General features: G+C 40.2%; 1 protein-coding gene across 4 annotated transcripts in view; it reads right to left on the bottom strand.

The window, feature by feature from the left end:
- ryr2a (ryanodine receptor 2a (cardiac)) overlaps nt 1-25,000 on the bottom strand; it is a 158,197-nt gene that overhangs the window by 126,664 nt on the left and 6,533 nt on the right. For all 4 annotated transcript variants that reach the window (XM_084135241.1, XM_084135242.1, XM_084135243.1 and 1 more), the window contains exon 2: nt 2,613-2,732. In XM_084135241.1, coding sequence (XP_083991367.1) covers nt 2,613-2,732 — 120 coding nt within the window. The remainder of the gene's footprint in view (nt 1-2,612; nt 2,733-25,000) is intronic.

Genomic DNA, 25,000 nt, shown 5'->3' with positions numbered 1-25,000 from the left:
GCCTGCAGATCTACCGCGCCGCGCTCTACGCCTCATTCGCGCCGCAGGAATTTTTTACGTGCGTCTTTGCATTGACTTAACATTGAAATCACTCGCGCCTGACGCGCTGTTCGCGTCCGGTGTGAACGCACCATAAGTAGCCTTACCGGCTTTATTATGCTGACTCAATAAATCGTGTTTTCTTATGTTTTTGTTTTTATTTGTACACTTGACGCGTCTGAAAATAGCCTAAATAATGTAACAAAACGAAAATAAACCTATAGGCCTTCCTACTATACAGGCTATTATTATTAGGATTGTTTTTAAGGCTATTTGGGTTTTTTGTGTGTTTGTTTTAAAACGCCTAGATCGGCTGGACAAAAGTTAACCCAGAGCTTTTGAAAGTAAAGAAGAATATACAGCCTGTATAAATTAGAGCTTTTGTTAGGATTTTTCATTATTTGGCAGTTTTAGCAGTTATATTTTTTGTAGCGTGTGGTGTGGTCAGGTGCGCGATTGTGACTGTCACTATAGGGACAGAGCTCCTCACTTTACAGTTAAAAAAAATCACTTAATTTTCAAAGAATTGTATTATTATTATAGTTTTATGTATTATTGATGTTTTTTCGTTGTTGTTTTATAAATGCTCTATGACAATTGTTTAATAAATGTTCTATCAAAATGCAAAACATTGCGTCTTTTTTTCTTTTTTTTTGTTGACTAATCGTTGCGCAGGACAGGACTTTGGTCGACTAAGCATTTCTTTGGTTGACTACAGCCCTAAATAATAGGTTAGCAATTAAATGTTATATCGCAGCCATGGAAAAGTTTGAATTCATGACGAATGAGAGAGTTGTGCGTGAGCCCATAAATTTAAACTTTGTCGGCTTTGAATTCTGGTTTGCGATCTGGTCACCCGATTATCAGCGAATTTAAAAATATTCCATTAGTTATTCCATATAGAAAGCTCGAATTGTCTACTTTTAAACAAAACAATTCAAAATGAAAATAAGCCGACTAGCATATGCTTATGTTGCCTATTCCGTCTGAAGTGTGCATTTCTCTCTATAGGCGCGTTCACTGCGAAGATGACGAGTCAGCATCGTCAACTTCATCTTTGCAGCCGACACTGACACAGAAAACACTTTATTAATAAACAATTCAAATGTCTCCTTGCTATATTTGACACATTCATAATCATTACTTTTGCCGGTTCTTTGTGACAGCTGTTAGGTGTGTTATTGGCAGCGCCATCATCTGGTTACATGAACGCGTCACCACCGCATCAGCACCAGAACAAGGAGATTTTATTTTAGAGAATAATCGCACAACATATATTCTATCTTGTTTCTTTTCCCATATCGTCACTCGCGTCTCACCCATTTCCGAAGGGGATTATAAACGTTTCTTCCTTTGTTCGCTTTTAATTAGGTCTATTATTTTCGTATTCTTTACTGTGGTAAAGTAGAAAAACGCTGTAGGACAGATAGCCTACATTTTCACTTGTACGTCAAATTCTTTTTAACACAGTTTGTGCTTGTTGTTAGACATATGGTAATTGGTAAGGCGCATCAAGTTCATTTGTAAAGCGCGTTTCACACGCGCGGGTGATTTTAGTTTGGCTTTCTCTGGCAGCGCGCAAACATAGCCTGAACGCCTTGCCCTTGTGGAAGATAAAATCGCTCTTCAGACCTTTTACAACAAGTAGAAAATGAAGATATCAGAAAAGAGATCGATGGGCTCTTTCCTGCTCGTGTCCCACATCCCTCAGAGTGCAGAGCGGTAGACTATATCACGCGTCTTTGTGTGGAAATAAAAAGTTTTTATTTTTTTAATAGATTCAACTTTATTATATTATGTAAGTTACCGGTATTTACTGATATTTATTTCAATGCTTTACAGGCTTTAGTGTGTTGTTTCTTTGGTTTTTTTATTTATTTCAAAACAACCACTGCAACACCGCCGGTAGTTGGTCCATTACTGCCACCGTCACAGCCCTACTGAAGCTCGCTGTATCTCAGGAGGAGTGTTTATGAGGAAGATGATTAAACGATTAAACGATAACAGGGTTCCAGACTGCAACCATTTTTTGAGAATGTGCGAGTTAAAATCTTATGTGGTCGCATTTGTGCGAGTGCATGGTCATGTACTACTCAGTTAAATTCACGCACGCGCAACAGAACGCCGTTGTATCAGCAGCTGCTGCAGTCCGTAACTTATGTTCAAAATGAACAAGTACATCATGAATCCATTTTCCAAACCGTGTTTTTGTCTTATCCTGAATCACTACGGTACGCCTATAATAAGTGTTTATATTCTGACTGTTTTACCCCGGGTCGGCGGCGGAGTGGCCCGGTGCCTGCGTGACTCGCCATAGACATTAACGGAGAGAAGTAGCTCCGGCTACAATGTTCTTCTGCAAGACACTTGCAGTTTATTTATTAGCGAACGTACACGTCACACGCATTGCACACTGATGGTGAAACGCTGAATTTTTTTTCTCATAAAGTCAGAATTGCAAGGAAAAAGTTTACGACACTTGAATCTCTGGAATGTCAGAGTTATTGCAATAATCACTGTGAGTTTTGTTGGTGCAGTGTAATAACGATCTGCCTGAGATATAAGAGTCGTACCTTTGAGTTGGACGTGGACTCGAGGAAACAGAGTCTGTTCCCGAAGCCCTCAGCAGCCAGACACAGTTTCTGCTGCTCCTTATGGAGGAGGGTGGAGCACTGGAGGACCACCTCATCATCCTGAACACACAACACACAACCTCATCATCCTGAACACACAACACACAACACCTCATCACCCTGAACACACAACACACAACACCTCATCATCCTGAACACACAACACACAACCTCATCATCCTGAACACACAACACACAACACCTCATCATCCTGAACACACAACACACAACCTCATCATCCTGAACACACAACACACAACCTCATCATCCTGAACACACAACACACAACACCTCATCATCCTGAACACACAACACACAACCTCATCCTCCTGAACACACAACACCTCATCATCCTGAACACACAACACACAACACCTCATCATCCTGAACACACAACACACAACCTCATCATCCTGAACACACAACACACAACACCTCATCATCCTGAACACACAACCTCATCATCCTGAACACACAACACCTCATCATCCTGAACACACAACACCTCATCACCCTGAACACACAACACACCACCTCATCATCCTGAACACACAACACACAACCTCATCATCCTGAACACACAACACACCACCTCATCATCCTGAACACACAACACACAACCTCATCATCCTGAACACACAACACACAACACCTCATCATCCTGAACACACAACACAACACCTCATCATCCTGAACACACAACACCTCATCATCCTGAACACACAACACCTCATCACCCTGAACACACAACACACAACCTCATCATCCTGAACACACAACACACAACACCTCATCACCCTGAACACACAACACACAACCTCATCATCCTGAACACACAACCTCATCATCCTGAACACACAACACACAACCTCATCATCCTGAACACACAACCTCATCATCCTGAACACACAACACACCACCTCATCATCCTGAACACACAACCTCATCATCCTGAACACACAACACACAACCTCATCATCCTGAACACACAACCTCATCATCCTGAACACACAACACACAACCTCATCATCCTGAACACACAACACACAACCTCATCATCCTGAACACACAACACACCACCTCATCATCCTGAACACACAACACACAACCTCATCATCCTGAACACACAACCTCATCATCCTGAACACACAACACACAACCTCATCATCCTGAACACACAACCTCATCATCCTGAACACACAACACGCAACCTCATCATCCTGAACACACAACACACAACCTCATCATCCTGAACACACAACACACAACCTCATCATCCTGAACACACAACCTCATCATCCTGAACACACAACACACCACCTCATCATCCTGAACACACAACACACAACCTCATCATCCTGAACACACAACCTCATCATCCTGAACACACAACACCTCATCATCCTGAACACACAACACCTCATCACCCTGAACACACAACACACCACCTCATCATCCTGAACACACAACACACAACCTCATCATCCTGAACACACAACACACCACCTCATCATCCTGAACACACAACACACAACCTCATCATCCTGAACACACAACACACAACACCTCATCATCCTGAACACACAACACAACACCTCATCATCCTGAACACACAACACCTCATCATCCTGAACACACAACACCTCATCACCCTGAACACACAACACACAACCTCATCATCCTGAACACACAACACACAACACCTCATCACCCTGAACACACAACACACAACCTCATCATCCTGAACACACAACCTCATCATCCTGAACACACAACACACAACCTCATCATCCTGAACACACAACCTCATCATCCTGAACACACAACACACCACCTCATCATCCTGAACACACAACCTCATCATCCTGAACACACAACACACAACCTCATCATCCTGAACACACAACCTCATCATCCTGAACACACAACACACAACCTCATCATCCTGAACACACAACACACAACCTCATCATCCTGAACACACAACACACCACCTCATCATCCTGAACACACAACACACAACCTCATCATCCTGAACACACAACCTCATCATCCTGAACACACAACACACAACCTCATCATCCTGAACACACAACCTCATCATCCTGAACACACAACACGCAACCTCATCATCCTGAACACACAACACACAACCTCATCATCCTGAACACACAACACACAACCTCATCATCCTGAACACACAACCTCATCATCCTGAACACACAACACACCACCTCATCATCCTGAACACACAACACACAACCTCATCATCCTGAACACACAACCTCATCATCCTGAACACACAACACACCACCTCATCATCCTGAACACACAACACACAACCTCATCATCCTGAACACACAACCTCATCATCCTGAACACACAACACACAACCTCATCATCCTGAACACACAACCTCATCATCCTGAACACACAACACGCAACCTCATCATCCTGAACACACAACACACAACCTCATCATCCTGAACACACAACCTCATCATCCTGAACACACAACACACAACCTCATCATCCTGAACACACAACCTCATCATCCTGAACACACAACACACCACCTCATCATCCTGAACACACAACACACAACCTCATCATCCTGAACACACCACCTCATCATCCTGAACACACAACACACAACCTCATCATCCTGAACACACAACACACAACACCTCATCACCCTGAACACACAACACACAACACCTCATCATCCTGAACACACAACACACAACCTCATCATCCTGAACACACAACACACAACACCTCATCATCCTGAACACACAACACACAACCTCATCATCCTGAACACACAACACACAACCTCATCATCCTGAACACACAACACACAACACCTCATCATCCTGAACACACAACACACAACCTCATCATCCTGAACACACAACACACAACACCTCATCATCCTGAACACACAACACACAACCTCATCCTCCTGAACACACAACACCTCATCATCCTGAACACACAACACACAACACCTCATCATCCTGAACACACAACACACAACCTCATCATCCTGAACACACAACACACAACACCTCATCATCCTGAACACACAACCTCATCATCCTGAACACACAACACCTCATCATCCTGAACACACAACCTCATCATCCTGAACACACAACACCTCATCATCCTGAACACACAACACACAACCTCATCATCCTGAACACACAACACAACTCATCATCCTGAACACACAACACAACACAGCTCATCATCCTGAACACACAACACAACACTGCAGATACAGGCAGTACTGTAGGAGAACACCATGTGCACGTGTGTGTGTGTGTGTGTGTAAGTCTCTCCACCTATACTCACATTCACTGCGCACACACACACACACTGAAATACTAGTAAATCTCAACCTGCTGACACGTGGAACCAGTGATGTGACAGTATCAACAGACAGTCGTCAGTCTGAACATGTACAGCTGCAGTGACAAAGATTCAAACACACAATACCATCATCATCATCTTCATCATGAGATCACACACACTCAACAGGTGACTGCATTAATCCACACACTTCCATCTCACACTCACTGAAGATTCAATGTCATGAAGCTCAGAATCCATCAACATAAAACTCCCTGAACTCTTCTCCCTGTTAGAAGAGTTCATTTCAACATCTACAGACAATCTTTATTTTTTCTCTTTTACATTTCTTATGGTATCATGTTTATTATTTTTTTAATTACATGGAATTGAGCTCTTTATTCTCTAGATCTATATCTGTATTAGCCATAAAATCAATCCACCACAATAACCATTAAACAACACATGAATTCTGCAGCAGCTGATGCACACACACACACACACACACACACACACACACTCAGTCTGATCAGATTAACACACTTTCCATGAACACACACTCATATCAAGGTTACTCCATCTTAATGTAATAGGATTACTCTCCATTGTGGTGTGTGTCTGTATGTGTGTGTGTGTGTGTGTGTGTGTGTGTGTGTGTGTGTGTCTTTCTTAGATCAATATGCCTGTACAAACAATAATAATAATAAAATAAATGTTTCTTATTTTATTAAATCATAAAAAATATATAAAAATATTACTTTATATTTTATTATATTTAATATTATATTTCAATAAAGAAATATACACTATATTATTGTACTGTAAAAAATCAACCATATAATATATATATTTTTTTTTTTACAGAACAACAGTAAAATTACAATACTAATATTTATGCCTGTCTTAATTTCAATGCTTTCAAACATTCAACCACAGAGCTTTTATTTTGGTGGTAAATGTCAGAAAGACCTTAAAGCTTCTCTTTTGTTGACAAACAATAAAAGAGTATCTGTAAACGGATTTATAAACAACTTATGACAAATTTGGGAAGATGTTTGGGAAAATGCACATTATAAGTGTCCTAAAATCCCAGCCCTTGTAGAGATAAAGATTGTGTGGAGCAGCATTTACTGAGCCACTCTTTAGCAGAAAGTATGCGTCAACACCGTTTCATAAACCCATGTATACCGTAACACCATTCCATATACTCATATATACCGTAACACCATTCCATATACTCATATATACCGTAACACCATTCCATATACTCATATATACCGTAACACCATTCCATATACTCATATATACCGTAACACCATTCCATATACTCATATATACCGTAACACCATTTGATATACTCATATACCATAACACGGTTTCATATACTCATATATACGTAACAAGTTTCATATACCGTAACACCATTTGATATACTCATATATAACGCAACACCATTTGATATACTCATATATACCGTAACACCGTTTCATATACTCATATATACCGTAACACCGTTTCATATACTCATATATACCGTAACACCATTCCATATACTCATATATACCGTAACACCATTTGATATACTCATATACCATAACACGGTTTCATATACTCATATATACGTAACAAGTTTCATATACCGTAACACCATTTGATATACTCATATATAACGCAACACCATTTGATATACTCATATATACCGTAACACCGTTTCATATACTCATATATACCGTAACACCGTTTCATATACTCATATATACCGTAACACCATTCCATATACTCATATATACCGTAACACCATTTGATATACTCATATACCATAACACGGTTTCATATACTCATATATACCGTAACACCGTTTCATATACTCATATATACCGTAACACCGTTTCATATACTCATATATACCGTAACACCATTCCATATACTCATATATACCGTAACACCATTTGATATACTCATATATACCGTAACACCGTTTCATATACTCATATATACCGTAACACCATTCCATATACTCATATATACCGTAACACCATTCCATATACTCATATATACCGTAACACCATTTGATATACTCATATACCATAACACGGTTTCATATACTCATATATACGTAACAAGTTTCATATACCGTAACACCATTTGATATACTCATATATAACGCAACACCATTTGATATACTCATATATACCGTAACACCATTCCATATACTCATATATACCGTAACACCATTCCATATACTCATATATACCGTAACACCATTTGATTTACTCATATATACCGTAACACCATTTGATATACTCATATACCATAACACGGTTTCATATACTCATATATACGTAACAAGTTTCATATACCGTAACACCATTTGATATACTCATATATACGTAACACCGTTTCATATACTCATATATACCGTAACACCGTTTCATATACTCATATATACCGTAACACCGTTTCATATACTCATATATACCGTAACACCGTTTCATATACTCATTTATACCGTAACACCATTCCATATACTCATATATACCGTAACACCATTCCATATACTCATATATAACGCAACACCATTTGATATACTCATATACCATAACACGGTTTCATATACTCATATATACCGTAACACCATTTCATATCCTTATATAACACGGTTTCATATATACCGTAACACCATTTCATATACTCATATATACTGTAACACCGTTTCATATACTCATATATACCGTAACACCGTTTCATATCCTTATATAACACGGTCTCATATATACCGTAACACCATTTCATATCCTTATATAACGCGGCCTCATATATACCGTAACACCATTTCATATACTCATATATACCGTAACACCGTTTCATATACTCATATATACCGTAACACCGTTTCATATACTCATATATACCGTAACACCGTTTCATATCCTTATATAACACGGTTTCATATATACCGTAACTAGAGATGTTCCGATACCCTTTTTCCCTTCCCGATACCGATTCCGATACCTGGACTCAGGGTATCGGCCGATACCGAGTACTAATCCGATACCTGGGTGTGTATCTATACAGCTGCAATTCATTCTAGCCCTGTATGAATTGATAGAATTATTTTATAAAAGGTATTTTAGTTTTACAATATAACTGTATAAAAAAGTGCAACAAATAAATCTAGGAATCTAAAAATTGATATATGAATAATAGGGGTGTAACGGTCCACAAAATTCACGGTTCGGTTCGATACGATACACTGGTGTCACGGTTCGGTACGTTTTCAATACAGCAAAAAGAAAGAAATGGCAGAGAAATTTCCTTGATTTACATTTTTTTTTTTTTTATTAAAACTAAAATCATAAAGTATGATCATTTTTTACTTTGAGCAATGATGGAGCTATACTTGACATATAAAACAAAAACAGCTCCTTATAAAAAAAATGAAATGTAATATTGTAGTAGTTATAAACAAAGGTTTATTTTATTTCAGATTAACATTTGAGGGCAGCAATTTTATTCATAATGTCGAAATAAAACCGACATGACATTACTTGAAAGCACAATGTTTCTGGTTTCCACGTCAGCGCTGTTTGATCCGTTAATAACGGAGAAATGTGAATGTTTCTCACTAGATTTCGCAGCGATGTTATAACTTCAGTGGCGAATTCAAATGCTTTCTTTACTGGATCTCTTAGCGCTGTGTAGTAACAGTGTAGCTTGATCAAGATCGGCTCGTTTTCATTTCTTCTTCGCTGCTCTAAACAGTGGTTGCTTGTGGCAACAGCACAACTTCCTGTGTTTCCACAAGCAACCACTGTTTAGAGCATGGAAGAAGAATTGATCTCCGATTTGCAGCGTTAAGCAAAGCTAACTTAGCGTGCATAACTAGGTATTGTTTAATAAAATGGTATCGGATCGGTACATGGGTAGATGTACTCGCCGATACCGATGCCAGAATTTTTATTGGTATCGGCGGCATTTCCGATACTAGTATCGGAATCAGAACAACCCTAACACCATTTATATACTCATATATACCGTAACACCGTTTCATATCCTTATATAACACGGTTTCATATATACCGTAACACCATTTCATATACTTATATATACCGTAACACTGTTTCATATACTCATATATACTGTAACAGTTTCATATACTCACCAGGGCTACATTTTTACTTGCATTTGACGAGTGTTCATTTTAGCGAATGATTGCAATTAAAGCACATGGTTTACTTCTTTGATACATATCATCATGTTGCTCAGAAGCAGATCACATGAGCCATTGCAACACATCTATGACATGATGGAAGTCTTCTAATGGCTCGTAATGGAGTGTCTGCATCACTACACACATCACAACACAACTAACATCACATCACGAGTGCTGGAGACCTTCCTACAGACACACGAGTTACACGAGTCAAAGATACACACAACAACACCAACTCATCAGGTCATTCAATCAGACTGACATCATCACTGCACATGACCTATGATATCAATCACAGATGAGCAAATCAACAAGCTGTCTGTGTACATCCAGATCAACACTGACACAGTTATTGAACTGAACTGAATCAACACTGAACTGAATTGATCTGAATAATGACTTGTCTTCTGTAGAGCTGCTTTACAGCAGAATCTGAATTTGTCTCATATTTGCAGAAGTTTGCATCATTGATTCTCTTATTTTCCAGTTTATTAATTTGAAGCTGCTTTGAAACAATCTGTATTGTATAAAACGCTATAGAAATAAAGCTGACTGGACTTTCTCCATCACGTGTGTTTATTGTTATTGGCTTGATTAAGGTCAGTGGATGATTACATCAATTAAATATTCACTGTCCTTGATGAGGTCACCAATTAAACTTTGAATATAACAAAACAACAAGAAGACTAATGAATCTCAGAGTCAGATGACACAAGAGCGCCTGATTTGTCCTGTTCAGTGTCGTGATCGATTACAAGACGCGTGACAATCCCTATAGTGTCGTATTTTCGAGTGAAACGCGTCTGGAACAAGAACAAATGTGGGCGGGGCTTGATTGTGTCCGTGGGGAATTGATTGAATTGACTGGATGGTTGTGGTTTGCTATTGGCTGATCTCATGTGAGTGACAGGTTATAGCCCCGCCCTCGTCATCAGAGAAGAGAAGCTGCAAGAGGAACTTATTCTGATTCAAGATTATTAACAATAATGATGTGCACCCATAAATCATTTATAATAAACACTGCAATATTCCATAAAAAACAAGAATTGTCAGCTTTGATTTCATGGGGACATTAAGTGGCTCTTCCAAATATAAATGCTGTAACTGTGAACGAAGCCTTTAATCAAGATCCGCAGTAAAACAGTGATGGAGAGATGACGACACACACACAATAAACAAATGTGTTCTGACAAGAAATATCACACACACACACAGTTCTTCATTAATATTGTATGTGGCTCCATCTGCCTATTGTCGTTTTGTAGAAAACAAATGCCTGTGGCCTACAGCAGCATCAACACACACACACACACACTCTCTCTTTCTCTCGCACACACACATGTGATCTGTGAATTAGATCCTGCGGTGAACATGTTGAATGACCTGAGAACAAAAGTCACACAGAATGAGGAAGATTACATGTCTGTAAGTAACACACAAAACAAACGGTCACACAGCATGATGGGTATTTGTGCAGGGCGTGTCTGTGAATTAAGATACTGTCTCTTTAAGAGCAGAAAATGTGACGGTGCAGTTCACACGAGTTTTACAGTATCTGTGAGCGTGTGTGTGTGTATGTTGCTGTATGTCTCATCAGAGGAACAAACCGCACAGATGGCAACACACATAGTCTCAGCAGAGAGTAACACACACACACACACACACCTCCTGTCACATTATCTCTGTTTGGGTCGACATGCACATTCACAAATGCTGCTAGATATAGAACACCAATAAACACACACACACACACACACTTCAACAGCATGATGAGTGTGTGATGATGGACATCTCATCATGAGTGTAAACAGCAGTGCTCAGATGTGGCGCGGAGCAGGTCACCTGACCATCACATGTTCCTGATGATGACATTGAACACGTAAGAACAACCTGAGGCTGAAGAACATGGACAGGTGCGGCTCGTTTCACTCACAGGAGAAACACAACAGTCTGACACACACACACACACACACACACACAGTCTGACTGATGCTAGAGCTGCACAATCTGGGGAAAAAACATCAAAATGTATTTTTATATAAAAATTGCGGTTCCAATTTAATATGCAATTTAAACATTTTTAGGTTTGCTGTGCTTGTTTGTAGGACTGCACAATTTGAGCAAAATTGTGATTATATATTAATATGGCTATAAAATAATAATAATAATGATAATTAGTATTAGTATTATTACTAAATTATAATAAAAACTCAATTCATATTAGTATTACTAAATAAAATATAAAAATTACTAAATAAGAAATATTACTAATACTAGTGTAATATTTCAGCACAAAATTTTACAAAATTAAAGTTTAACAAAAATAATTTATTTATAATATATAATTTATTTGAAGAAAAGTTGGGATATTTTGTAAAATGCAATAAAGTCAAGAATCTGTGATTGGTTAATCCTCTTGAATCTTTATTTAACTGACAAAAATACAAAGAAAAGATTTCCAATGTTTTCACTGACCAACTTAATTGTATTTTGCAAATATAAACAGATTTAGGTTTTGACGGCTGCAACACACTCCTGAAGAGCTGGACAGAGGCATGATTCCCACTGTGTCACATCACCTCTCCTTTTAATTGCACTTTTTAATCCTTTGGAAATTGAGGATTCTAATGGTTGCAGTTTTGCAAGTGTGATTTGAACCCAATGTGTCCTGATAGGAGACCTCTGCTCAACAGCCTGTGGTCGTCTGCCTCTCCTCTTCACGATGGGCCGTACATGTTCAGGAAGACAGATCTGGACCGCAGGAACACTGAGGAATGAGGCCTGGCATTGTCTCGCTTCCCAGGAAAGATGTCCTCTTCATGGCAGTCTCTGTACAATCCCAGGATATTCCTTCCCAGAAATGCACATCACCCATCTCGTTTGCAGTAGGGCTGTAGTACTCGAGTCCGGTCTTGGACTCGAGTCCGGACTCGAGACCGCTTTTCTATGGTCTCGGACTCGCTGGTATTTGGACTCGGACTTGTCTCGGTCTCGGCCACTGGTCTTGCCAAATATGGCTTTTGGTCTCGACCGAGTCCAGGTGTCTTTATTATGTTCCCAGTAATCACACATACGTCGCCGCGATATTAAAACAATATATTATTGGAGGGAAAGTGAAACACTGGCCACCTAATAACTATGGGCATTTCGGCTCTTTTTCGTGAGCTGGATCGTTTCACTCAGCTCACTGAAAGAGCCGGCTCTTTTGACTCATAAACGGCTCTATAAAAAAATAAATGTTTAAATAAACTCGCTGAAAGTCCACCGCTAGTGCAACGTGAATATTCACATTTTTAATTGTCCATAACACCCCGAAAACTAGCCTGCTTGCCTTGCACATCTAATTAATGGGCAAAGTTTTCAGACTTTTTTCCTTACCTTTCTTTCTTTGCCTATTCCACGAGTGGTAGGCTAAAATATTATTTTTCGTCACGTCATCCGCCCGATCCACGGTTTATCCGCATCTCTTGTGTGTGTGTGTGTGTGTGTCTGTGAGTTGGCTCGGCCCTCCCTCATGCAGTTTAATTGGTTGACATCGCGTGTATGATTGACAGGAACAGAATGTAAGGCTGATCAGACAGTCGAAACAAATGTGTAGTGCTCCTTTAGGCCTATATAATTATTATTTTTTTGTTGTTCTTTGAATTAGTCAATTATTTTAAATAAAATTAAAATTATTCATTATTTCATTATTAGGCCTACATGATTTAATTTCTATAGGCTAGCCCAGGGGTTTTCAAAGTGGGGGCCGCCAGGGGGGCCGCAGCAAGTTGGAAAAAAAAAAAGTTAAAAAACGTTAAAAATAAATATTTGCTAATATGAGTATTGTTATGAAAAAACATTATAATAATTTGTTGCATAGCCTATCTGATATCTGATTGATCGGCTAGTGACAAGAATTGGCCGATTTTCACGTGATTTTCAGTCTGACATATGCCGATTCAAATGCACTCGGGCGCCGCATGAATAACATCGCGCAACATCAACATCACACATGCACACAGAACGCACATGTAGGAAACCTTGTGAATTATGGCCGTTTCAGATCGCGAGCGGCGCGTGAGCAGCGCAAATTTTTTTCGGCGTGCATGTTCAGTGAGTGCATTCACACCGCGAGCTGGAGCAGCGCGTGAGCGTCAAGCAGGAGCGTCGCATGAGCAGCAGTGAAGCGGAGGGTTTCGACGCCGAGTCTATTTTTGTAGCGCTGCTCACGCTCAGTTAAAGTGAAAGCACACTTTTGATGGACAAAATAAATATGATTTCACTCAAAAAAATGCACATAATTTGCATGTAGTGTGTTTTAACAAGGAGTAGGCTATGTCAGAAAAGAAAATGAAGACAAAAATATTTATAGAGAATGTATCCATTTAAACTTGTTTTTATTAACCAGTTTGGGTAAAAGTGGTGTTTTATTATATATATATATATAAAATAAATATTTGTGTGTGCTGTAAAGTGGTTAGAAAAAATGAAATCGGAATCGGCTTAAATCTGTATCGGCAGGTCAAACTCAATGAAAAATCGGAATCTGCCTTGAAAATTGTAATCGGTGCATCTCATCTTTCTGATTGGCTGGTATCAAACACCATCACATAATCTGATGTTCACCTAGATGTTTTATTTATTTATTTCTACATGTGCCGTGCCGTAGTATTGTCGATGGGTTCAATACGGGGGGCCTTGGCCAGAACCTAGTGGTATTTGGGGGGCCTTGGCATGGAAAAGTTTGGGAACCCCTGGGCTAGCCTATATTTTTTTTAGCAGACTGCTTTTTTTCCCCCCTGTCCTGGACTCGGTCTTGACTCGGACTCGAACCTCTTTGGACTCGGTCTTGACTTGGACTCGACTAGTCCTGGTCTTGGACTTGTCTTGGACTCGACAAAGGTGGTCTTGACTACAGCCCTAGTTTGCAGTGATGCTCGTTTGCTTCTGCACCGTCACTGATGAGTCTGGATGGTCCTCTTGGGGACTGAGAGCATGGACTCATCTGAGCACAGCACACGTCTCCACTGTGTTCTGGATAATCTGAGATGACCTCGGGCCCAGAGATCTGTGAACTCTGAACTCTGCATTCGGCAGATGCACAGCTTTCTCCTGTAACAGAGATTCGAGCCGCTTGTCTTGTATTCAGTGACAACAGTTTTATAAAGCAGTCCTGAGCACATGTGGCTGTATTTAACAGAGTAGCATGATGGCTTCTCTTGCAGTGCCGTCTGAGGGGTCAAAGGTCACGCATATTCAACAGAAGCCTCCTGTCTTGTCCTACACAGACTGAGATTTCTCTGGATTCCCTGAATCTTTTCACAATATTGTGTATGGTAGATGGTGAAAGACACCAATTCTCTCTACAATGTGATTTTTGAATCGTTTGAGGATTCTCTCATGACATTTGGCACACAGTGGTGATCCATGACTCATCTTTACTTGCAAAGACTGAGAAGCTCTTTTACACTCCCCTCACGTATACCAGTTCACCTGCTCACTGTGGACTGTTTTAAAAGAGTTTAACTTGGATATTCTATCTTTTTTTTATGATTATCGCTCTAAGCCAATTCACAATTTAGTTTTTATTTCAATGAATCCCGCAGACAATCAGTCAGCATTCTTAGTTTCAGTCTGTTCATCATACAACTTCAGAAGATCAGCAGTTTTTACTTATTCTGAAAACAAGTTTTTATTTAGTCAAGATCCTACATTAGATTAATCAGTGATCCATAACATACATGTGATATGACTGAAGCTAAAGACACAAACACTGATCCTCAACTTACTTTCTTTCTCACTCACACACTTCCACATTTCAGATCTTCTCTCAACACAAGAACTGCGATCCATAACCACAACAAACCCTGAACTCCAGAACTGTGACCTGTGTAAACCCTGAGACTCAGCCAGAGCTGGCAGACGAGGGGAAGCTGCATTGCAGAGAGTGATGGGTGTGTCTGTCTGATGGACACTGAGAGGACACACACACACACACACACACACACACCTAAACTTTTGAACACTAGTGTCTGTTATTGGTGAGTCGCTCAGCAATCAAACAGGTGGTGAACGATCAGGTGTGTGTCTGATGTGCGAGTCGAGCTAATTCTGATGTAATCCATGTAACAGATCAAATCCAGATTATCCGAACCTGATGTAATCCTGTGCAGACGCTCACACAGATAATAAACACTCATATGAGCGTCCTGTGATGATCACACACAAACACACACACACACACACACTCACATGTGGTTTATGGGGAATGTCCATAGGCGTAATGTTTTTATACTGTGTTCAAACTGTATATCTACACCAGTGGTTCTCAAGCTGGGGTGCGTGAGGGGACAGAAGGGGGTACGCAAACAAAACGCTGAGTTTTGCCGTTCATTTAATTCTACCCTACCTTAAAATAACATTAAAACTGAGCATGCATCCAATCAAATGACCTCATATTTTGTGGTCAAAACTGACTGCATTCACACACACAGCGTGTAGATGACAGAGTGTGTGCAGATGATCACGCTATACTACTGTTCTCGACAATGTACCTAAAAGTGGGGATTTAGCACTTACTAGCATGAAGAACAAAGATAGACACAGACTGTGCACAGAGATCCATTCAAACTCTCTTCGATACAAAAACACCCTGAGTTCCTGTTTAACGTTGATCACATTATACAAACATCCACACGACTGCAAATGTGACACTGATAACAACAGTTCAACAAACGAAAGGTATTAATATTAAGTGATGTTCATTTTAAACACAGTATTGTCAGTATTTTTTGCAACAAAATAATAGCTCCAGGGCTCTACAGTGCGAGTATTTCACTCGTATTTGCGCCTAAAAATAGTTATGTGCGAACGTGAAAAATAATTTATGAGCACAGTGCGCGAGTGACGGGCTGTTCTCAATACACTGAACAACAGCGCGATGAAGCGAAGCATACCACTGATTTCACATGGAAAGCAAGCAAGAGGACGGGGTCGCAACTGCGCGATGTGAACATAGCATGATGACGCGCTTAACGTTATGCAAATGAGAGTGACGATTCGCAACCAATGAGCCAATCACTGAAATAGTGTGGGAATGTGCGGGAACTGCTGGATTTTAAGTGAGAGAGTCAAGTGAGTCCTCCCAACAGTGCTAAAAATAAAAGCGTGAGAGCGTGTTATTGGCTATATGTCACGTTATAGCCAGATATGATGACGCTACTGCAACACGCATCACGACAGACGAGCGATCTATTCATCAAGCCAACGCGCAAACTGCCGCGAATTAAAGTGAAAGTAAGTCGTAGACGTAGTCGTATATCCATGTTTGTGGTTCGTTACAGTCAAATCATATAAAACAGTGATATCACCCTCGAACTCGAGACGGTGACGGGAGATGAGCTCCACTGAAAGGCTTCTTTCCTATTGGTTGTCGCTTGTGAAAATCGCTTCTCATTTGCATAAAGTTGAAATTTAGTTGCTGTGTGTGGTTGTTAAATAAAGTGTCTTGTTTTTATGCTCAAGAGGGCTCAGTGATATGTTAATAACAATATTATGGTGTTTTCTGGCTCAAAGAGGGAAAACTCACTGTTGTAGGTCTCGAAAGAAACTAATGCATTTTGTGATGTAGATTACCTTGATATTACACTTTTTTAAAATGAGACTCTATAAATGGAGGGGATGGGGGGGCCTACAAAACCTCTCAGCCCCGGGCCTAACATTAGGTTAAGGCGGCTCTGGGTGCGACACTCGAAATAGTTTGAGAACCAAACTCGCGTTTATGGTAAGGGCGGGACATTTCCCAAACACACTCGAATTGACCAATCACAACAAACTGTTCCAGCCGACCAATCAGAGCACAGTGTGCTTTTCAGAAGGAGGGGCTTCATAGAGACAGGAACTAAACAGAGCGTTACTGACAGACTGGGAAGAGAGGAGCCGCAACAATGGAGAATATGAGGAGAATAATCAACATTCAAGCAGGAAAACCTGCTCTAGTAGAGCCTGAAAACAACATCAAGACTTTGTCCTCTAGTAAAATGGCCTCTTTATATGTACACACTCTAACTTCATGAGGATGGGTCTCTAAAAACATCTCTGGAACAGCTGTAGATATTAATGACAGACGGGTCAGATGATGCTCGAGGCCTGAAGTCACTTTACTAAACGCTCATTAACCCCTTCAGCTCATCAGAAGCTGTGGAAACACACACACACACCTCCTGTGTGAGCCCTTCAGATGCTGTCGATGTAGAGCCCAGTCAGATACATTAATATTGATCACTGATCATCATGGCGTCTCACGAAGGAGAAACTGAGGAGTGCTGAGTCACGGTGAGACGAGACGACACACACACAGCTGGAACTCACGTCAGTGGATTAAAGATACAGCTTCAAGAGCTTTGATTTGTTCACTCACCTCATGATATACGTGTCTGATCGCACGCTTCACAAAAACACAAGATTCAGCTGAGCATCTGTCAGACCCATAATTCCTTGCGGTCCTAGCATGTGTGTATACAGTATTTCTCCTGTCAGTGGATTTTCTGAATAAGGTGTTTAACACTTAACAGATTTCCCATTAAAACAGGCTTATTCCTGGAGCCGGAATCAGAATATTGTCTTAACGTTAATCTGCCCTTTAAATGTGAATTTTAGTGAATGCGGCATTTTTATGAACTGGAATTCAGGCTAATATGAGAATCACTATTTAACATTTTAGGAGTCAAATTAACAAATGTTATATTTTTAAAATATCATTTCCTTTTTACTTTTATTTATTATTTATTGATCAAATCTAGTCATTTAAAGGTAAATAAAATAAAAAAATTAAAAAAATATCAAAATATTGCATTTAAAAAATAGAACAAATATTATCAAAATGAAATAAAAATAAGCTTTCTGGACAAAAAAAGAAAAGATAAAAGGGCTTCGGGTCATTCTGACCCGTGAGGGAAAGGTGTGTTACGAAGTGCGAGGGAAGGATGAGGGTTAAATCGGTCTCGAAAGCACTGAAGTGAAGTGAGCAGGTGTAAACAGGCCCAGTGTTTCAGGTCACATCGTGGGAATCAACGAGCTCTACAGGAACAAATCACACTCAGATATTGCATCAGGAACTTTCTGTGAGTGCCACGGAATAAGCGTGTGTGGGAAGCCTGAGCGCTCAAACCGTGGCTCTTCCTGAGAGCGAGTGAACGCCGCAGCTGTCGAGCATCACCTGACGCTTGTTGAGTATTTCTGGCCTGAAGTGCCTGAATCTCCACATGTAGGAGTGAGAGATGAGTACTACAGTATTACACAACACACGTGTGTTTGTCCAGCCATGACGGAGGGGAAGTGTGTGTTTGCACATAGACAAAGATAAACAATGGCTTTTCTCCATCTATAAGCTCCTCACGTCGGCTCATCACATGCATGTTTCAGATCAGATCCGTCATAATCACATAAGCTCTGATAATCTCAGCGTGTCTCATAATCAATGAGAGTTTCAAACGAGCTTCTCAGTTCATACTGACATATAAAGTTCAGAAACCATCAGGAATCCATTTAATTCCTGACGTTTTCTCCCAGACATCTCAATGGCAAAAAGTGTCCCACTTTACCTGAATTCACTATACATATCAGCACTGGGATCATGGAAAAGCTCATTTACATACAGATGGAAAAAAATAAGTGGTTTTGATGCAAGAAACCAGGACTAACATTATAAGTGGACTTACATGTTCTGGTTAGAGATGCACCGATACTAAATTTAAATCAACCAATGCCGATACCAATAGTTGCTCTTTAAAGGAAATCTCTCCCAGTTAATGATGCACACTATACAGGGAACACTGTCATTTGGTTCACTATAATATAAGAGTTTAAAATTAACAACAGATATTCAACTGCTATAATATTTACACTCAAATAAAAGCTAAAATGTTTGAATACAACTCAGGTAGTTTTTATAAACACTAACGAACTGTGTACACTGGTGAACTTTCCTGAGGTCAATGCAGCATTAAGTGATATTGTTCACAATATATGGATTTCGGTAAGTTGTACTGTATCTTTTAACATACCTTCTGATATTCATGCATGTTTTTCTAGATATAACTTGTATTAAAGTTGAAGAAAAGACTCGCTGAAACTGAGCGCTTCAGCGATCTGTCACTTCACATTTAAGAGCGTCAAAACACCATTTATTGATTGAATTTCTTGGTAAAATGTACAGAATTTGAAAGCTGAGACTGTGTTTCTTATCAGAAGTAACAGAGCACAAAACTCTGTGATTATTGAACGGGAGACGCTACAGATCATGTTTGATGTAGGGAAACCGTAGATCTGGAAACCCAGGCTTGAACTACGTGTGATCCAGAGGGTCTAATAAAGCCTGCATTAACGTCGACATTTTTTAACTGTTAAAGCGTTATTGTTGCGTTAACTTGTTTTCTTCACACACAGAATGAGTTGCAGTCGGACACATTTTTCCGCCCCTTTGATTGACAGGATATAATCAACACTGATCATCGGCTGTTTTTAAACAATCGTCCAATTTTGTCCGACAGCGAAAATAATAGCTTTGATCGGCCGATACCGATTACTGGCCGACGCATCGGTGCATCTCTAGTTCCGGCAGCACAAATACACTACATCTGAAGTCCAGGTCCGTCAGACAGGTAACATGAAGCTCTCGCAGTAGATCAGCGATTGAGTCACTTTCAGACATGTGATTCCTCTCAGCAGAGGAGAGAGCGTGAACTTCTGTGGGTGGAGGACGTTCACACACACACACACACACACACACACATCCAGAGCAGCTTTCTCTGGAAACACTGTAGAAATCTAATGAAATCTTCAACTCACACCACGGTTAAATGGGTCTCTTTTTTTCATTGATTTATTCCCAGAGGTTCCTTAAAGTCCATTCACACCAAGAACAATAACTATAATGATAACTAAAATGATAAAATAGTGATGATAACTATAACAATGACTATAACAATAACTACTATAGTGATACAACAATAACTACAAGAATAACTTTAGTGATAAAGATAACAATAACCATAGCGATAACTACAATAACTATAACAATAACTATAACTAGAGTCATGGTCCGAACCTTAGCTGAATCAGTACTGAGGTCACTCACACACAGTAGGACATATGGAGGTGACTGTGTGTGTGTGTGTGTGTGTGTTGAAGGCCTCAGAAGCTCTCTTCAGTAGTAGGTCCACTATAAATAGTGTGTGTCTGCAGCGGTGCAGTGTGTACCTCATTACTCAAGGCGTCCGCTGGCGTTGTGTTATATAGGCTGCCGTGACGTTTAGGGGTCAAACTCTGAAGAACAACCACAAAGTTCTGCTTCTTTCCACAAGAACTCAAGAACAGAGAGGAGCAAGTGAAACCAGGTCAGCTCACACACACACACACACACACACACACACACACACTCGCTATCTCCTGTTAAAGCTGCAGCCGCATTAGCAGTTGATGCTCGGATGGTCTGGAATAATTCATCCTGAAATCCAGGAGCGACAGAGAACGCTCACAGAGACCAATTACTAGTCAGGTTGAGCTGCTGCTCTAATCCGGTTTGACTCCCGTAATCCGCTTTTAATGTGAAGACAGTCAAATCACTGACACACACAGAACAAAAGTTCTGAAAGATTAAACTAAACCTGTGACGATGGACAGATTGAGGCATTTCTAAACACACTTCAGAACAAACATTATGTGTAGATTGTTTTGCTATTATAACAGTTTTTCATCTGTTTTGTGGTTGAGCAGCTGAAAACACTGAGTCTGATCACTCAGTACAGAAGCAGCTCACTCTCCTCTTAAACACACACACACACACGGTCTCAGGATCATTCAGTGAGAGTACTAGTGATGAGGGACTCAACAAACAGAGGGCAGGAGTGCAGAGAATCTCCTCTGCTCGTTCCTCGTTCTTCTGGTGCACTAGAACACTCCCCACTGATCAATCAGATTACATAAGAGCACTGCAGAGAGAGAGAGAGAGAGAGGGAGAGAGAGAGAGAGAGAGAGAGAGAGAGAGAGAGAGAGAGGAGAGAGAGAGAGAGAGAGAGAGAGAGAGAGAGGGAGAGAGAGAGAGAGGGAGAGAGGAGAGAGAGGGAGAGAGAGAGAGAGAGAGAGAGAGAGAGAGAGAGAGAGAGAGAGCGAGAGAGCGAGAGAGAGTGAGAGAGAGAGAGAGAGAGAGAGAGGGAGGGAGAGAGAGTGAGAGAGAGAGAGAGAGAGGAGAGAGAGGGAGAGAGAGAGAGAGAGAGGAGAGAGAGGGAGAGAGAGAGAGAGAGAGGGAGAGAGAGAGAGAGAGAGAGAGAGAGAGAGGAGAGAGAGGGAGAGAGAGAGAGAGAGAGAGAGAGAGAGAGGGAGGGAGAGAGAGAGAGAGAGAGAGTGAGAGAGAGAGAGAGAGAGAGAGAGAGGAGAGAGAGGGAGAGAGAGAGAGAGAGAGAGGAGAGAGAGAGAGAGAGAGAGGCTACAGTAGTAGAATCACAAATGAAGAGAAAATATGAGGGATTGAGACTTAAAACATGTTGAATTTCATGATGTTATATAAAAAAAATATTTATAGGAAAAACAAAACAAAAAACAAATAAACAAATAAATACATATAGGCTAGTAAATAAACACACATACACATAAACGTGCATATATATACACACACACATATATATACTGTATATGGTAGAGTAAATCTGAAGCAGCACAACTGTTTTCAACACTGATAATAAATGTTTCTTGAGCATCAAATCATCATATTAGAGTGATTTCTGAAGGATCATGTGACACTGAAGACTGGAGTAATGATGCTGAACATCAGCTTTGATCACAGGAATAAATTACACTTTACTATATATTCACATAGAAAACAGCGATTTTAAATTGTCATAATATTTAACATTTTTACTGCAGTTTTTATCAAATAAATGCAGCCTTGGTGAGCAGAAGAGACTCTTTTAACAACAAAGTCCCCCAGTGGTGAAAATCCAGCTTTTAATGTTGTTTATGTGTCTATGTGGTGTTTTTAATACGCTTTAAGACAAACCATGTGTAAATTCATAAGTCGACTCCATTGCTGAGTATTTTCTGACGTCACAAACTACCTTGTAACCAATCAGATCAACGTGTGATCGTCAACCAGTGGATCTCTGAGCTGAGTGAGTGAGTGGAGGCGGGGCTCATTTGCATATTCATAGAACCACGCATACTAAGTGAGGCAAGGGTGTCGAGTTACACTCAAGATATTTTAAGGCATAAATTTATTTTCAAGGAAATTTATTTTAAATGATGTCATTTTGGTGATAAAAGATGAGTTTAAAGGGATACAATGATTGACTACAGATGAGTGTGTCGGAAGTGTGACTGTGGGATGTTCTGCAGCTGATTGGTCGACACAGACGTCTCCATCTACATACTAAGAGCTGATTAAACTGTCACCGATCTCGACTGATGGAGCGTTTTACAAACGAGGCCACTAACGGTGTCACCGCTCATCATGTCTGAGCCGCGTGAATGATGATGGACAAACACAGCCGAGGGAAAGACAAACGCAAACCGGGCGCTCATTAATAACCACGGGTCATTTTCATCAATATGTCCCATTGAACCGCCAAACACTCTCAGTGACTTCACAAACATTATACAATGATAATTCATCAATATTTCCTTTAAAAGTGCTGGAAGATCATCACATCACATGCCACTCCAACAGCCGCTGGTCAGTGCCTGTTTTCCACTTCCTGTCTGAAAAGGTCAGCTTTGAATATCAGCTCATATCATTGGTTCATTTACAGTGGAAAGGTCACAGTCAAAGGATTGTTCACTTCAAAGATATACACACACACACACACACACACAGAGGGCTAGTGTAAACACACACACACACACACACACACACACATTGATTTCTGGGACTGCAGAACGTTATAAAATTGTTTGAAACAATGAGAATTATTACAAACCTGATTATCATGAATATCAACACGTAACCCAAACCCCAAAATCATCTGTACTGTGAAGTGTTTGAGTCACTCCATTACAGTGTATATGTTGAGCTGTGGAAGATCTGCTGTACTGCCGATGCAGGAGCCGAAACAAACCTGTCACTCACATGAGATCAGCCAATAGCAAACCACAACCAGCCAATCAATTCCTCACAGACACAATCAAGCCCCGCCCACATTTGTTCTTGTTCCAGAAGCGTTTCACTCGATATACGACACAATAGAGGAGAGAAGACCAGCGCAACTTCCCTGTCATGACTTTAACAGCCCTGGAGCTCAGTGACTCTGATCTGGCCGAGCCGCTCAGTGTTATTCTGTCGTCTACGCGTCACATGTGTTTTCCTGAGAAATCATGTAACAAACCCGTGTGCGCTCCTAAAGAGCTCCGTTAGAGCAGAGTGACAAGCATCATCACTAAACCACTAGTAATCAAACATCTTTTGAGGTCAACTCACTGTGAATATGTTTACAGCCTAATAATGTGTTAATTATCAGATTAATGGCTCCAACTGATTGAAAAGCCTTCATTTAAACCTCAGGCAACTAGACTGAAGTTGAGATTCAAAAGATTTAAATTTCAGATAAATGCTGTTCTTTTGAACTTTCTATTCATCAAACAATCCTGAAAAAAATTGTACACAACTGTTTTCAACATTGATAACAATAATGAATGTTTTTTTGAGCATCAAATCATCATATTAGAATCTGTGTAGGGTTGCCAACTTCAGAAAAGAAAAATGCGGGACAATCGTGGTTCTTTACAG

The sequence above is a fragment of the Abramis brama genome (assembly GCF_963993115.1).
Source record: "Abramis brama genome assembly, chromosome: 14".
NCBI lineage: Eukaryota > Metazoa > Chordata > Actinopteri > Cypriniformes > Leuciscidae > Abramis > Abramis brama.
The sequence above is the reverse complement of the archived record's forward strand: the minus strand, read 5'-3'. Positions and strand labels throughout refer to the sequence as shown.